The sequence below is a fragment of the Penicillium vulpinum genome, assembly GCF_028829585.1.
Source record: "Penicillium vulpinum strain IBT 29486 chromosome Unknown utg000003l_segment0_segment0, whole genome shotgun sequence".
Classification (NCBI taxonomy): domain Eukaryota; kingdom Fungi; phylum Ascomycota; class Eurotiomycetes; order Eurotiales; family Aspergillaceae; genus Penicillium; species Penicillium vulpinum.
Window position 1 is genome coordinate 2,329,061 of NW_026643243.1, and position 13,779 is coordinate 2,342,839.

The 13,779-nt window shown below is 48.5% G+C and overlaps 4 protein-coding genes across 4 annotated transcripts; 1 reads left to right on the top strand and 3 right to left on the bottom strand.

Moving 5' to 3' along the window:
- Positions 1-2,062: 2,062 nt before the first annotated feature.
- Positions 2,063-2,433, top strand: N7479_005997 (uncharacterized protein; the record flags this gene model as incomplete). The annotated part of the gene is given in 3 exon segments (XM_057253693.1): positions 2,063-2,155; positions 2,169-2,285; positions 2,350-2,433. The coding sequence occupies 3 exon segments, from the start codon at positions 2,063-2,065 to the stop codon at positions 2,431-2,433; spliced, it is 294 nt and encodes a 97-aa protein (XP_057107555.1).
- Positions 2,434-3,895: 1,462 nt separating this feature from the next.
- N7479_005998 (uncharacterized protein) lies at positions 3,896-4,402 on the bottom strand (the record flags this gene model as incomplete). The annotated part of the gene is made up of 2 exons (XM_057253694.1): positions 3,896-4,274; positions 4,332-4,402. The coding sequence occupies 2 exons, from the start codon at positions 4,400-4,402 to the stop codon at positions 3,896-3,898; spliced, it is 450 nt and encodes a 149-aa protein (XP_057107556.1).
- Positions 4,403-5,249: 847 nt separating this feature from the next.
- Positions 5,250-10,403, bottom strand: ino80 (chromatin-remodeling ATPase INO80; the record flags this gene model as incomplete). The annotated part of the gene is made up of 4 exons (XM_057253695.1): positions 5,250-5,443; positions 5,500-9,283; positions 9,343-9,822; positions 9,885-10,403. 4 exons carry the CDS (start codon positions 10,401-10,403, stop codon positions 5,250-5,252), a joined length of 4,977 nt encoding a protein of 1,658 aa, XP_057107557.1.
- Positions 10,404-12,437: 2,034 nt separating this feature from the next.
- N7479_006000 (SDR family oxidoreductase) lies at positions 12,438-13,677 on the bottom strand (the record flags this gene model as incomplete). The annotated part of the gene is made up of 6 exons (XM_057253696.1): positions 12,438-12,568; positions 12,631-12,717; positions 12,777-12,848; positions 12,900-13,026; positions 13,092-13,549; positions 13,599-13,677. 6 exons carry the CDS (start codon positions 13,675-13,677, stop codon positions 12,438-12,440), a joined length of 954 nt encoding a protein of 317 aa, XP_057107558.1.
- Positions 13,678-13,779: the final 102 nt, after the last annotated feature.

Here is a 13,779-nt window from a genome sequence, read left to right on the forward strand (position 1 = left end):
AATTGGATCATGGCAGCCAATGGAGATTGTCTCTGGTTTTGGATGGTAGCCTGCATATCCAGGCCTGTTTCCAAATACATACCAGTCTCTACTTCGACACATTGATTGATGCGATTTCCACTGTTAAAATATCTATTAGAAGACTATGTACTCCGGAATATTGCTCAAGAAGCCATCATGTCTTGAAGTATCGGGAATCTTTTCCACCCAGTGACTTTTGTTTGCTTGAAACATTCATCATATTTAGGATCACACTTCAACGTTTGTAAACGCCAATAATGGCGACAGGCGGGCAGTGGAAGACAGGGCATTGCACGTGTAAACAGACTTTGAAAATTCCCTGTAAGAATTTGAGAACACCCAAGACCGATTAATTCGTCCTACTGGGCCTTGACAGAACATTACCGAGCTATAGGAAGATTATAAAGGAAAACAAAGGAAGAAAATCCAGGAAATACTTGACTTGTGCGGTTTGTTAGACATCCAATTGTCTATTTTCTTAGACCTGCGTTTGCTTTTGTTTGTGTTGCTTTTCTTTTGTTTGCTTTTGCCTTTCTTCATGGGGCCTATAAAACTCCCATAGATTTCTTCTTCATTAGAAGGTCATACACATCCTCTAGTCCATCTAGTGACTGTTCGTTTATCAAGGGAAACTCCAATCTATCATCACATCGATGCCAGAAGAGGTCTGAGCTATCTATATTTATATACACTTGTGAAAAGGAGATTGGTTCCAGCGGCGAAGAAGAGATAAAGAAGTGAGGTGAGAAGTGACGGCGTCGACACTAAGGTAAGAGAGAAATATTTCCCTCTCAGGTGGAATGTGCTGGGGTTCTTTCCACACACACCTTTTATCACTTTCAGATGCAAGTGATGTGGAGACCTTACAGCTTCTCTCACTTCCCTCTCTACATCATCTCTCTATTCTTGGGAACGCTCACGATGGAGTCTCTTCTGTCTAACCATATATTCATAGATGCTACAGCAAGTGAACTTGCTCACATCCTACAAGAAGAAGGACTCTGTCATGTACTCTTCGACGGATATGTCGCTGGGCTGCTTAGTAGCAAGAGCGCGACGTGGCCCAAGTGAGCTTTCCTTCGTCCCTTTTTTACAAGCATTACAAGAAGCCAAAGGATCTAACAAGAAGTATAGGAAATCAACTTGGTTACCGAAAGATCTGCCACACTTGATCTCGATAAAATTCGTCACTTTACCTGGTCGAAAGATGAAGAGTGCTGGAAATATTCGTACTGAGATGTCAAGTAACCAAAATACTGTGGGCTGTCGTCCTTTTTCCCAGTCGTTCCATTTATGTGACTTCTCTCACTCTTTACCTCTCACTTCCAGCTCATTCATTTGTGAGTATCACTTCATCTTACTCAGTTTCCGTTGTCACAGAGAGGACAGAGCAAACCTGTATGAAGCCTCAGCAAGAACCAGATATCTATATAGGTCTCGTTGCCCAACGTCGAAGAGTTTTTATATTATTCATGACGACACATGGCCTTCTGTGGGACCACAAAGCGCATGTTGAGAGCATGCAGGACAAAAATCAGGCCTGTCCCTTGGCAAAAGAGAAAGGCTGTACTATAAAATTCACGGATGAGCACAATGCAAACCGTCATGCAAAGAAGGCTCACGGGAAAAGCAACTCGGAGGAGGCTCCTCGCTCATCTGCAACCGATCCAATTGTGACAAGGGTTTACCTCAAAAGTCGAATGCAAACAAGCATACTAAGCGATAACCATTTGACTTGATCGTGCACTCTCTTTGATCTCGAGATAAAAGTCTTGTTGCAGTTGTGGTCGGTTGCGCGCGGGCAAGGAACCTCTTCGGAGTTGATTTTCCCCGTGAGCCTTCTTTGCATGACGGTTTGCATTGTGTTCATCCGTGAATTTTATAGTACAGCCTTTCTCTTTTGCCAAGGGACAGGGCAGTTTAACTTGGCTGTATACCCCCTTGGTACACACATCTGCATTTGATTTCGAGGTAAACACCTTGCCACAATCGAGATCGTTTGCGCGTGGGCAAGGAAACCTGGCCAGATTTGCTCATCGCCATGATCGTTCTTTGTGTGCACGCAGGGAGGATCTATGGTACTAAGGGTGTTTCTCCAGGCCTTGTGCATCAGACAGTCATGGAATCGTCACTGGTAAATATCATAGAGGAATGAGCTGGTCACCCACCTCTCGGTCTTGGTTCGGGAGGTTATTGGCAGCTTCGATAACCTGGTCAAGAATCATCGTCATCTGCATAACCTGGCTGGGACCCGCGTTCCTGCGGTGAGTCCCTCTCGAATTCTCCCCGGTTCGTGATTGGTTTACTGAAGGTTCGCCCTTTTTCTAGGCCGTGTACGCTTCTTACGACGCGTGGATCAACGCTCGTACTTCCCATGTCTCTCGTGACCTCCGTCCTATTGTCGGTGAATAGGATCGACTTGCCGTGGAGGCCTCGACTCGGGTTCGACTCATTGACGACGAGGAATCGGTTTCTGCTTGGCACTGTGCCGTGATGATCCTCTGTGCCCGTTGTGACACTGTGATTGACGAGTTTAGGATCACTTCATGGAGGAACGGATCGTGCCATGGATCACTATTGACCATGAGATGACGATCGGGCAGTATGATGCTCTTTCCGCTGTTGCTGTTATTGCTATTCCTATGGCCAATGCCGAGCGTCCAACCCAGAGGTGCAGCAGGGGGATATTGAAAGGTCAATGATTGGACTAAGCAAACAGCAGGCCAGGCCGCAGTTCAACAGAAATTGACGAAATAATCTTCGATTATTTCGGAATGGAATACTTACTACCCACCAGCAACACTTGATGAACTTGTTTGGTATGATCTTCGATCATTTTCGCTATTTTCCCCAAGTATGGCCTGGTGTATACTTCTTCCAATCAACTGATACGCACAATTCATGAACCATGGGTCGAATTGTTCCCAGACTCTCCTACTCGGAATCGTGATGTGCAGAAGACAACCAGGTCTCATGAAGAACAGCGAGCTACCCGAAAGATAATTCTGATCTCCATTTCTACCTAATGATCACCTTCTTTATGTCTCTATGTCTTCAATCCTTATCTAACCAGAGCAGCCTCTTTCAACCGGCTTTGAATTGACTATCCCAAAAGTAAATATGGCTGGTGATAGAAAGATGAGAGGACGTTTCCACAGCATCTCAACCAAAACGGAAGTGAATACCCGGAATATCTTGTGAGACACGGGAGAACCGATCACTATTTCGAATCAGGTACAACAAAGCAGATTACCAGTGCGGTACCCCACCGCTAATACCACTACTCCCACCGGCTTAACCAGACGTTCCACACATTCTACGTCCTCCCACCGCCACGCAAGTAGTGGAATTTCTATTATATCACGTCCCCTCGGACTCTGGTGTTGGGGTTGTCGCCTCAAGCCGGTATATACAGAGTGATATTACCTGGTTCGCATAAAATGGATTTGGCAGCGATATGCTATGACAGCTCATGTAATTGCACAGCAGCCCCACAATGACCCATTCATGTCCCAGAGACCACCTCTTCATCTTGGGGAGACTCTCCGTGGCACCCAAATGGCTCGAACGGCCATATGCATGGTGGTCAGCTGCGAGATGAGGCCTGGAATGCAGTGCTGAGCTAGTCTCCCTGATCTGCTTTACCTACTACCAACACTAAGCGTGCAGCCCAGAGGTGCAGCAGGAAGATATTGGAAGGTCAATGAGCGCACAGTATTCTAAGAGGTGATTGGACTGCCCCCTTTCTACACTACTATATACACTGCCACTCCTATCCTTTCTTTCCTTCTCCAAACTGTCTTCTCTTTCCCACTGACCCATTACCTAGACCTTGCTGCGTTTCGCAGGGTTCCCACGTACACGATCAGAAATACTACCTGGTACTGGCCAGATCTTGCTGTGATTCGTGGAGTCCCCCCACACACACGAGGAAGATGAAGACTATGACAACCATGCAGAAGAAAAGGATGAATGAGTCTGGCTGCACAGTCGATACCCATCGGTATCGGCCGTTCCTTGGCCACCAGGCGTTGCGTACAATCTCCAAGTTACAAACACCGAATTCAATATGCACAGTGCCAAGCGATGGGCCAGTCTGACCAAGAATTTGGACTTTATGAGATAGCCAAACTTTCTGCTTCAGAAAAGGGCCAAGTCGCGGAACCGCATTGTGTATGGCTGCTCCTTTTGGGTCATAGACTAGCAGCAGGAGGCTCCTTAAGATAGCCGACTGACACAGCAGATTAATCACACTGATGAATGTGTCGCTTCATCGCCAGTTCTGAAGTGGGATTTCGCTGTCCTGTGACCTGGGTCGGATTGGTAGACATGGCAGGAAATGCAATGACGAGTATTCTTGACCTGTTGTTTCAGTAATCATTTCTATGTAAGCAGTAGGTGCTGTATATGGTATGGGTTGAGAAGGTATCTTGCATTAGAGGGGTGAGAGAAAAGGATCTCGTGGAAGAAGAATATCATGTATAGCTTTTTGTGTATTTAGGACATGTATGAGCTTCAAGGTTGGAGACAAGGCAAACTGAGTACAAGTACTATTTCATACCTTGCAAACTACTTAACTATTATAAACCATAACTTCACACATCAACCATCACTATCCATGACTACACCTTACTACAATAACATCTACATCTGATCATCCCATTCCAACAACGACAATCCAAAGCCAAGGGCAGAGTCCATCAAACCAATACATTGACACTCATAACCAAACTAACACGAGCGCCCTTTTTTTAAACATCGAACATACAAGTGAGGAAAGCCAAAATCAAAAGAGGCGTCAAAACGAGAACAATGTAGAATGGGGAAAAAAAGAAAATTCAAAAGAAATCACAAGTTCACAAGTTCACCTCAGCAACCACAACCACCCATGAACCACAAGCTTTAGCAAGGCCCGGATCAAGTCTATCATAGGGGGAGGAAAGCATCTTTTCATCATTGCATCAACGATACCCTCAGCCAGCAGACTTTATGGGGAATGTCCATACTGAGCCTCACGCCGTTCCAGAACATAGTCAAGGTTTTGTATGATAATACAGAGCAGTTTCATATATCTGCCGTTTGAGAAGATAAGAAGAAAAAATGGAAAGAGGGAAGGTGGAAGACAAGGGGGGAATGGGAAGAAGCAATCGAGACAAAAGAAAATAAGAAAGAGAAGTAGCTTTGACCTTGAACGCCGCCCCGAGTAGCATTATTTGACTGTCATGGGATTAATCGAGGCCGCCATCACCATCAATCAGACGGAGACGTTCTTTGGTGGTCTTGGCGCGTTTCGATGTGCCTTTGCCGGGACCACGGCCACGCCCGCGCTTTGCGGGTATTGCTGAAGGTGTCTCGACAGGTTCCTCGGCGGGTGTTGCAGCCCCTGAGGGTTTGGCACTGGCGTCATCAAAGTTACCCTCGCCTATGTAATCGATTAGTATAAATGTCAATCATAGCAATAGAGCGGAGTGTTCTCACCTTCATGATACATGTCATCCAGCGTAAGATCTCGCTTGCGTTTCTGAGCAGCCTTCTTCCCGCCCTTAGCGCCAAGGGTCTCACCGCGTTCGAGGGCTTCCTTCTCTTTTTGCTCGATGAGTTCGGCCTCGTCATCATCGGCAAGCCAGAGGGCAATGTCCTTGGTGCGGTTCTCACGAGCACGGGTGTTGAAGTCGACACCACCAGAAGCACCGCCGGAAATGACAACACGCTGCACCTCTTCTTTCTGCAAGGCGCGCTTGCGGATGCGTTCCTCGATGGTGCCGCGGGTGATGAGACGGTAGACAGTGACCTGGCGAGTTTGACCCAGACGATGAGCACGATCCATGGCCTGGGAATCGATAGTAGGGTTCCAATCGGAGTCGTAGAAAATGACAGTGTCGGCTGCCGTCAGGTTGATACCGAGACCACCAGCACGGGTCGACAACAAGAAGACGAAGATCTCCGGGTTGGATTGGAAGTCTGCGACAGTGTCGCGACGGTCTTCCAGCTTGGTACTTCCATCCAGTCGACAGTACTTGAAGTTCCGGTAGGTCAAGTACTCTTCCATCAGATCGATCATACGTGTCATCTGGAAATACAGGAGCACGCGGTGACCACCAGGCTTGAGCTCCCGCAGCAGCTGGTCCAATTTGGCCAGTTTGCCTGAATCTGTCACGAAACGACGCATCGATGGTACCTCAATGTGGCTGTAACGTCCCTTGAGTGAGACCGGTTCTGGTAGCATAGGAGGGTGAGAGTATGGCGCAGGATCGAGCTTCTTGATGAGAATCTGCTCTTCAAGTTGTCTGCTGCGGTGTCCAGACAATGCTTGTCGAACAGACGGATTGAACAAAGCGTCGTTGGTTTCGCGTGGTGCCTGTTGGCCTGAAGCAGACATGATGATGGGGGGCGCTGAAGCTTTAGGACCAGCACAAGGCTCGATTAGGTGGAGGCCTTGGTCTTCGAATGACGAGCGTGAAACAGTCATGAGATCGTTCATTCGGCCCTCAATGGCGACATCTCGAACAGCCTGGCGATCATTACGATCGACAATGTTCAACATCGAATGGGGTAGCACAGAGTTCTTTGAATCATCACTCTCATCATAGATGACGTTCAAGGCAGAAAGCCTGTTTGACTTGCTGCGACGACGCTCTGCGCGCTCGTAGACTCCAAGTCGTGCCATGTCGCTTGCTTCTCCTGCAGAAGTGTCGATGAAACGCAAGAAAGAGAACGCACCATTTTCACGGGCGCTCTTCTGAATGTTTTCTGGTGTCCAGACATTCATCAGCTGGGATAAATACTTGGTTTGGAAGCCTACGCGAGGATTATCAGAGCCAGGTAGGTCAAGTCGTCCGGTAGAGCTGCACAATAGGCGTGGCAGCTCGTATTCGATCAAATTCTGGGTCGAATAGCGAACATCGACAAAGTTTCCTTCACGAACGAAGGATGCAGTTTCCGCGAAGGATGCAGCAGAAAAGGGAGATTTTGTTTCGGCACGTTCGAAGAGATCGGGGTGGTTACACACTTTACGGAATTGCATAACCAAGTTCATCAGTGTGCTGCTGTCAGCGTCGTCGCCTGTGGCAGCCTTTTCGATGAGGTCGATGATGCTGACGCGATTGCGCAGATTGGTATACAAGGCACGTTGGCGGTATGTCAAGTCGCAGAAGATATCAATCTCAACCTTGTCTCCGAGTTCTTGTTGGACGTTCTTCTTGACACGACGCAACATGAAAGGTTTCAAGATCATATGGAGACGCTTGAGTTGATCCTCGTTGAGCTTAGTATTACTCTGGGCGTGCGACTCGATATCCTTGGAGAACCATTCGCTGAACTCGTCGTGGGAATCAAACAGAGTTGGCATGATGAAGTGAAGAAGGGCCCACAGTTCTTGCATGTTGTTCTGAATTGGCGTACCTGTCAACAGAAGACGATTGCGGCAGCTGAATCCCAGCAAGTTCTTCCATCGGGAGCTTGAAGAGGACTTGATAGCTTGAGCCTCGTCAAGAATCATGTACTGCCACTTCACCTTCTGGAAGTACTGTGCGTCAAGAACAACAAGCTGGTATGAGGTGACTAGAACGTGGAATTCCGAGTCACGGTTATAGGTAATATGCTTGCGATCCCAGAACTTTCGCAGGATCTTGCGGTCCTTGGCATTACCCCAGTAGGGAAGCACCTTGATGTTCGGCACGAACCTAGTAATCTCCTGCTGCCAGTTGTGCAGTGTAGATGCTGGCGCGATGACCAGGAAAGGACCCCAGATGTTGTGCACCTCAGCTAAGTAAGCCATAACGGAAATAGACTGGATGGTTTTACCGAGACCCATCTCATCTGCCAGGATACCGTTGATACCCTGCTCGTACAAGTTGACAAGCCAGTTAAGACCCTTAAGCTGGTACTCTTTCAGCTGAGCATTCAACATGGACGGCTGCGAAATCTCAATGTCACCCAGACTAGTCGGGTTCTGGAAGTTCATCTCTCCGTCATCGAATGCAGCCATATTATCACCATCTCCTTGGTTGAAGGCACGGGCACGGTCCTGGGCTTCCTGCACAGCGTTTTGCGCGTTAGTCATGGCAGCTTGCTGCAGCACGGTTTCATCTTCAGCATCAAAGTCAAGATCCTCAAATGCAGTGGACTTGGCCTTGGGGTTGGCGACACTGTCTGGAAGATTGACTGTGTGTGCGTTTGGCTTCCCTGGTTGAATAGTCTCCCCGGTTGCAGCAACAGCGACGTCTCCTTGAGCCTCGTCGGTCTTGATCTTGCGCCCAATGAAGTGAGAATACAGCTCTGTTTGCGAGATAAGGAAGTTAAGCTTGCGCTTCTGTCGGTTCGCTTCGCGGTCCGCCTCTGCCTTCTTGGCTGATTCAAGCTCCTGCTTCTCAGCCACACGGCGCAAGTCGCGTTCTTCACGCTCATTGCGCTTCCAGAACGACATCATTTCACGCATCGTCCGCTTGGCACGAGCTTGGGTGTCCTTTGTGCTCTTGTTGGTACGCTCTTGCCACTTGCGCGACTGCTTGCTGGCCAGCTGAGCCGTCTTGCGCAGATTCTCCTGGCGGGTGGAGAGGGAGGTGGTTTTGATGCGATAGACCTTGGGAATATCCTTGCGCGCGATATCGCGCCAGATCTGCTCGTAGATCTGGTTGTAGCCCTTGCTGTCATAGTGTAGCTGCGACATGGGAGTACCCTCCTTTGAACGTCGAACATCCTTTCTTGTGCTTGGGGTGAGATACAAGTCGTCGTCCAACCCAGCATTCCAAGCAGCCTCGGCGAGATCCTTCTCGGCCTGTTTCTGCTCCTTGGACTTCTTGGGGCGAGTGACAGGACCGGCGCGGCCTGACCTGCGTCGACTGGGCGAGGAACGACCAATATGGAATTGGCTCGTTGTCCCACCTTCGAGGTTGGGAGCAAGCGGGGTGACCTCACCGAGCTCATCCTGGCCATCACCGCCCTCTAGAGCGCGCTTGGTGGTGCGGATTTTCTTCTGAGCCCGCTCAGCCTCACGAAGGAACTTGGCCCTTTCTCCCGGTTCCTGGGCCTTGCTTGCCTTGCGCTCAGCCTCCAGCTTCTTTTGCATTTCTTGGCGCACAGTATTCTCACGACGGCGTTTGCGCTGCATGTCCTTCTTCCGTTCCTTTTCATCCTGGATCTCCTTTTGTTGAACTTCGGCCATGACGGCCCCCTCGTTGAGCACTCGGAATCGTTCGGTACCAAGAATGGCTTGTCTTTCGAAGGATTTACCTAGCTCAATAAGGAAGTTGTTGCGGCGACGCTGAGCATATGTTAGTATGAGCGATTGGCTGGACATAAAATGACTTTCAGACGACCTACCTTTCGTCGCACTTCCTCTGCGCGGGTGCTTTCCACCGCCCGTTTGTGGCCTTTCTCCCGGTATCGTTCCCTTTCCGCGTCGAATGCAGGATCATCAATATCGCTCTTTTCAGCATGATCGATCTCGGCTGCAGCCCGGTTGACCTGCTCCAGGTCCACACCGGGCGGGAATGGTTTCCGAAGCGGTGCACGAGGAACGGGCGCAGGGTATTCCACCTCTGGCTTGACGAACCCATTGGTGGCCAGTGGTGGTTTCGGGGCATCGATGCGTTTATCAAAGTCCAATCGGTGTTCCTGCTTGTGATGCATAGCTGGCGTGGAGCTGTGCTCCAGGTGCCGGGGTGGAAATACGGGGGGAGCATGCGGCGTGTGGACAGAGATGGGGGCCGGGGGAGACGATGGCTTTCTCATAGGCTGCTCGTCCGATGGGCCTGAAAGGATACTGGCGAAAGACATCGGGTCTGCGGCTCGTGCGGGCTTCTGCGAGGGCGAAAGATTGGTTAGTAAATCATAGGATACTGAGGGATCTAGGTAATGCCTACGGCTTCCTGCGGCGAGACCGGTCTGGGTTCTCGCATCATCGGAGGTCCATATCCAGCACCATTGCCTCGCATCCGAAATGGGGATTCAGACTCCCTAGTTGGGGATTGCGAATGGCCTTCTGGGCGGCTGGGCGGATGGCTATGGGGAGTCGCAGAGCCGTACGGCGAGGCACCGTTGCCCGTGATCACGGAGCTGGAGTAAGGGCGCGGCAGTGGTAGCTGAGAGCCTGCCGAATGACCTTGATATTGCGAGGCCTCCGGGTGAGACGGGTGAGGTGGCGCGCTTCCGTTCAAGGGCGGCGGCAATGTCGAGGGCATCGGGGACGCGTGCGCAAAGTGCGGGCTTCGCGCGACGGTGGGTGGGCCAAATGCGGGTGGGGTCTGCGGAGGATGCTGGTGGTATTGCTGTGGCGGTTGCTCATTTGGGTAATACGGATGGTTCTTATTCGGAGAGGTGTAGGCCGGATACCGTTGCTGCTGAGTCGGGGACTGGGCGTTGTATGGCGGAGGGCCCGTCATGATGGCCGCGGTCCCCGGTTACGGGTTGAGCGCGTCGAAGGTTGGGCACTCGGGTCGAGCTAGGAGAATTGAGGGAGGAGAGTCAAAGACCCTTGGTCAGAGACACCTGTCAAGGGGGTTCCAGATGCTAGTGACGCGGCGTCAGTTGTTGGTTTCAGGTTATGATTTCGGAGTGAAGAGGGATGAAAGAGATGGGGGAAGAAAGCAAGACATAAATACCTGATGGAGGGATGGGATTCGTTTGTGGTGGGAAGATGCAGGAGGAAGGGAAGTTTCCGTGGAGCCCAAGAAAGAGAATGCGCGGGCCTAGGCGAGCTGATGCAGGGGCGATGGATGAGGATGAGAAGGGAGAGATGGGGGGGATGGGGGAATTATTAAAGGAGAGAATAGAAGTCGGGTAGGAAGAGGGGGGGACAACTTCATAAATTGAAAGGGGAACGGTTGACGAGATTTGGCTTCTCGTGAATCTCTCTTCTTCATTCTGGGGTATTTCAACCAACTCCGGCATCCCGGGGGTTAGATCCGATCTGGCTTGTTACAGTGTTTAGAGTGTAAATAGTTCACTTTTCTATTCCAAATGGCCATTTCAATTGTTTCATGTTTTTTTTTAGAATCATTTTCTTTTTTTGGCTGGATAATTCCAAAGTTGTGTCCCCATCTCACTTCTAGAGTCCATACAAACACCCCGTGGAGAGGTGGTGAGGATGAACATCAACGATGTTTTCGAATGTCTTGGGAATATTTTCAAATCGTTTCAAATCTTCTGGGTTTCAAGTCCTGGACATTTGTTCAATATTCGCTTCTTCCATTTTCCTCGAAAATCTATTCGGTGGCCGATCCGAGTTATCGTGAGATGGTCCTTATCCACCCGGAGTATCCATGTAGAGACTGATAATGTTAGATTCACTGGATTCGTAATAATTTGCCTACATTTATCTAGTTTTTTGTTAGTTTTGTATTTTGAAGCTTCAAAAAAGCCACATACTGAGCATATGGAGCATATAAATCGCTAAATAGGGCAAAATCACCTATCAGATGTCTCCCCCAGGGCCATGTCTCTATATGTCGCTCTCTATAAGCATTATATTATCACCTTATAACTTCAATTTCCCACCCGGTAAATATGCCCAGGTAGAATATATAACCTATTTCATATATGTAATGCACATATATTTTCATGCATAACACCAACCTTGGAAGTAATCAATTTCAAGAGCCACGAAGGGTAAGGGTACATACATATCCTCAGTTCAAATCCCGGTTTCTGTCCAGACCTAAGGGAAGTGACTAGGATAAATATCTTATTCGTGTACTCCGTATTGATAGGCATTCTAATAATTTAGATAGAAAGATGTGCCTCCAAAGTAAGTACGGAGTATACATTCAAAGTACTGGATTTTCCGGGTGGGGCTTTCCTATTGAGCTGCCGCCGCTTTTATGAGGGTGCTTAAGCTCAGGCTCCCTAAGTAGATGTCAGCACGGGATCATCGATTATGCTTGGCTTGGTCACGTGCAAAATAATTGATTCTTGACGAGAGCCGAGCGAGGGCCGAGCGAGTGCTGGATGCTCTCTAATTACTCAGTGATGCTCAATCAGGTGTCCAATCAGTGACACTGATACAGCCTACCGCAAACTATACCCAGAAGGAATTAGCCCCCATAGGGTCGTTGATAGTATTGCCCTCTGGCTCGGTGCATGGCTAAAGCGTCAGGGAATAAAGAGTTGTTACTTTGGTTTAAGAAATAGTCATGCAGATGTTATATCATTTATTGCTTTCATAGTTTATGGAGATTTCTAGCAATACTAATATGGTTGAGGTCATGTGGATGAAACTACCTTGGGTCTATAGAACATTTAATGAAATGTATATATACATGCTTCCTTAGTTTGCTCCTAGCGTCTTAGCCTTTCGACTCAGTAGATACATCAAAGACTTTTCCAGAGAGCTTTTTTCTTCAGTAGATTCCTGGACTCTCCTCTCGCTTTTCCTCAGAGAGTACAGGCCATTTTCTTTCTTCTCCATTTTTAAGTAGTCAGTTAATCGCGAATCTTTGTCCAAGAATCTCCTCGCCCAAATGCCACAACTTCTCAGCATTATCTGCCCCGCGCGCATGGTCTGCCTGTTGCTTCAACTGTCCATCGCTGAGATATGAGCCCGAAAATTCTAAATTTATGACAGTCTAGTTAGGACATTATTCAATGTTTCGCTTATCTCGAACGACTCACTTTTTAGACGAGGATCCAGAGCTGCAATCAAAGTCGTAGCACAGCCTTGCTGAAGAGTCTTTCTGTCGGTGACTTCATAGTCGGTGACTGAAACAGAGTTAGCGATGATTTTGTTTCTGAGAAAGGCAGATACGGTGATGACACACTATTCTGCGACTTCACTCTAGCATCTGAGATCGACTCAGAGTCCACATGTCGTTGCAGATTCGATGCAATGCCTAGGAAAATTATTAGCCGGTAAATAGGATAAGACCAGGAAAGAAACATACTTCCTGGGTGCACAGAGAACGTAGCGATCTCATTGCTAGGGACTTTGCTGGCCATATGAATAGCCATCAGGATCAGTGCAGTCTTTGATTGACCATATGCTTTCCAAGTATCATAAGCGCGTCCATTCTGTCGAGACAGTCAATCTTTGAATTGGCAGAACAAAACAGAGAACCACAGTCTCGGATAAATACCTCGAAATCGATATCATGAAATCGAATCCCCTCAAAGCGATGCGCGGAGCTGCTCACATTTACAATGCGTGACCCAAGTCCTGCAGCACGAAGCTTGGGGAGTAATAGACCGGTGAAAAGAAAAGGACCGAGAAAGTTTGTCCCAAACTGAACCTCCAAGTTGTCCTTCGTTAAGCTATATGGACAAGCCATTATTGCGGCATTGTTGATCAGTACATCGATATGGTCAACCTGATTCTTGACTTCTGCTGCTGCTGCTCGCACCGAAGCTTGGTCACTAAGATCGAGAGTAATAAATATCGTATTAACTTCAGGGTTGATGTGAGTAATTCTATCGATGACGGGTTGGATCTTGGCTCTATCACGGCCGGCAAGAATGATAGTCGATGGGGATTGAGATGCAAGACAAAGAGCGGTCTCTGCTCCAATTCCACCGTCGCTCGGGCCGGTAATCAAAACTGTTTGGGTCAATTTGGGGTTGCTCTATAAGGAATAGATCTTGCTTACAAGTGCGTCCCTTGATTTGCCCGGGATACTCATCCACCACTTCGTTGCCCGTTGATGACCATGACCACTTGCTAGCCATTTTGAGTAAAATTGAATTCAAAACTCAGGTTCGATATGTTAAACATTGGGAGCGAACAGTTGATTATATATTGACAAAGCTGACGCTGTCCGGGCTTAACGA